General features: G+C 41.5%; 1 protein-coding gene across 1 annotated transcript in view; it reads right to left on the bottom strand.

Moving 5' to 3' along the window:
- LOC119424102 (rho GTPase-activating protein 23) overlaps window positions 1-2,916 on the bottom strand; it is a 188,805-nt gene that overhangs the window by 56,957 nt on the left and 128,932 nt on the right. Inside the window, exons 5-6 of the mRNA XM_037691572.1 lie at window positions 1,237-1,315; window positions 1,085-1,145 (exon numbers count right to left, since the gene is read on the bottom strand). Of these exons, the coding sequence (XP_037547500.1) occupies window positions 1,085-1,145; window positions 1,237-1,315 (140 nt within the window). The remainder of the gene's footprint in view (window positions 1-1,084; window positions 1,146-1,236; window positions 1,316-2,916) is intronic.

The raw sequence follows: 2,916 nt of genomic DNA, 5'->3' as shown, positions 1-2,916 counted from the left end.
GTAGCTAAACATGCTAGTAGATGTAGCTAAATATGCTAGTAGATGTAATCTGCAGCCACTTCTTCAGCTCGTCTTCCATCCCTCGTCCTCAGCAGGCAGTGGTATGATTATATTGTCCTGTTTGAGCTCTGACAGGTGGTGTTCATACATTTTTAAATTACTTTGTAAATCTACAAAGTACAATGCTCGGAGAAACTACATTAGATTGTACTGTTCACACAGAAACGAATGCTGGTTCTGGTCTGTGCCGAAAGTTGCACCCATAATTCATGCAAGGCGGCATGGGAGCTAGAAATAAGGTGGATAGAAAATAAAAACAAGAAACAATAACATGTAAACAAATATGAAACACCTGCTGAACAGATTGAATCTTTAAGAAATTCCCTGAGAAATGTAAGGTGGATTTTCCCACAGGACTAGTTTTCATCTCAGCGCAGGCTGCTGTAAAAAGTTGATGTTAAAATACACAGCGTTAAATGATGAGCACACTGCATTCAGCTAAAGGACCGGTTCTGGAACAGAGAAATCTTTTTTTTTCCTGTACCTCTGTCTGTGTCGTGCTTCCCTCTACTTGTCTTTTCCTTCTTCTCTGGGCACCAGAGAGCTTTGGTTGTTTACACATTCTTCATACATTTTGGGCTCACATGAGCACCGGAGCAGTGAGGAAGGAGGGGGAAGAGCAAGAGGACGTGGGGGGGACAGGTACAGTCTAAGTAGCCGGGGAGGAGGACGAGGAGGAGGAGAGAGCGCCCTTAGCATTTGCTTACAGGCCGACTCTGAAACGTAAAATAAATGTGAAGCTGACAAATTCATAAGATTTTCTCTGTACCGCTGCAGTCATGAAAAATGGGGACAAAGCCGTAACATTTATAGAAAATCTGTAAGACTTGGCATGCATGTAAACATTTAGACTGTTCTGGGTGTTTGCCTTCATGCATTTTTACAAACTCAATCACTAAGAGCTTCTTTAATGAGAGTGATTTTCTTTCTGCCCATGCACCGACTCAATGACTTCTCTGAAACATCAAACTAACTGATGGCTCCACACATCGAGGCAGTGAAAAGAAAGAAAGATAATACTCACACTTACCAACTGCAACACGTCTTCATCTTTTGGCATAATGCAGAGCTCCAAAATGTTTTCACTACATAAAATGAGAAGGAAAAAGTCCAGCATCACTGATATATATGAAATGTGAAATAAATAGATTTAACATAAAAACTGCTGATTTCCACCTGTTCTGGATGAGCGCAATGACCTGAGAGTAGGTTTTCCCCAGAACGCTCTCACCATTCACCTTCACCAGTCTGTCTCCTGCAGGAAACAAACATGCAAAGGAGGGTCCAAATGTGCAGCAACAAAGATGTCTGAAGCTCCATCAGATTTTAACAAAAAACAGCATGGTCTGCCTTTAGATGGAATACTACTGGCAGGAAAATGTTTTATTGTGTCAGCAGCAGAAATGTCGGCAGCATCCATATCCTGATAAATATAGACATCAGGCAGAACTTCGGCCTTCTGTGTTTATTTAGTACCTAGGTCATGGGTTTCCACTCAGCAGGTAAGATTTTTTCAAAGCCCAGGCCTTGAAATAATCTGATTCAAAGTCTCTGAGGACAAAAGCACAATGCTCTGTATTTAGCACCAATAACGTAAACACAACAAGCTCTGCGCTGATGTGCCCCATCGCTGAACGACTTGAAGAGTGAATGTTTGTAGTTGTTTTATTTTAGATGAATTGATGAGTGTTTTTTGCACTGCAGTTGAACAGGGAATGCAGGTAAACCTTAATGTTTTTGGCGTAAAAGAGTCAAGTGGGTATGAGTTACACTGTGAAGAAGAAGTAGGATTTTTTTTTCTTGTCCAATGCAGCTCAGAGTGAAAGATCCTGGCAAGTGGCCAGCGCACTAATAGAGCCAGTTGGTGGCCAATGGTGGCCTTGGCTCTCATACGTAAATCATTGGCCACCCTAAGCAATATGAAAACTAGAAAGCATAGCGTTACATACCGTTGCCGTACTTTGCTACTGTTACGTAGCGAAGAGAAGGAATTGGAAGTATCGGTTCATATATATATATATATATATATATATATATATATATATATATATATATATATATATGTCATAGCTCTGCTCTCTGTCAGCTCCTCTGTCATGCTGCACACTCAGTAATCACTCAACTCATGTCACCTGTCACCGCTCATTATCCCACAGCTCCACCACCTGGTCCAGTCAGTACTTAAGTTCACTCATTCCTCTCAGTCTGGGCCAGATTCTCTATCCTGTCTCATCAGCAGTAGACTTTCCAGCATTCCATTGATTGACTCATCACGTTCATGACCCTTGCCTTGACCACGACCACGCTTTTGCCTCAGCCCTCATCTGCTTTTGCTCATCTGATCAGGTACTGACTCATGCTCTTGTTTTTTGACTCTCTTTTTGGATCACGTACTGGATACTTCTGCTGAACAACTGACTTCACGGTATGAACTCTGCCTTTCCCTTCTGACTGTTTTTTTTGGATCACGGATTAAAGGTCAAGCTCATTCTGTATCACGGACTTATCCTTACCCCTGAATCTGATTCCCACAGATTCATTTCCCCAATTAGTCTCTTTCCCCCTGCATCTACTAACCTTTATCTTTTAGTTGCAAGCTTGCTGGACTCCGTTCCAGTGGACCTTAACATCTGTTCTACTTCTACTGGCAGCCCGCCACTACAACACTACCCAATCACAAACTACCAATCAGAAGGTCGGAACCAGCCCAGAACCGGACCTACTCCAGAGTTTACTTTATTTCACAATAAATCTTTTAACCCTCTCAGTGGTTGTTGTTGTTGTTTGCGATCCGGCCTCTGGTTCATGACATATATATATATATATATATATATATATATATATATATATATATAT

Source organism: Nematolebias whitei, chromosome 17 (genome assembly GCF_014905685.2).
Source record: "Nematolebias whitei isolate Nwh7 chromosome 17, NemWhi1, whole genome shotgun sequence".
Classification (NCBI taxonomy): Eukaryota; Metazoa; Chordata; class Actinopteri; order Cyprinodontiformes; family Rivulidae; genus Nematolebias; species Nematolebias whitei.
Note: the sequence above shows the minus strand (reverse complement) of the source record. Positions and strands in the feature narration are given on the sequence as shown.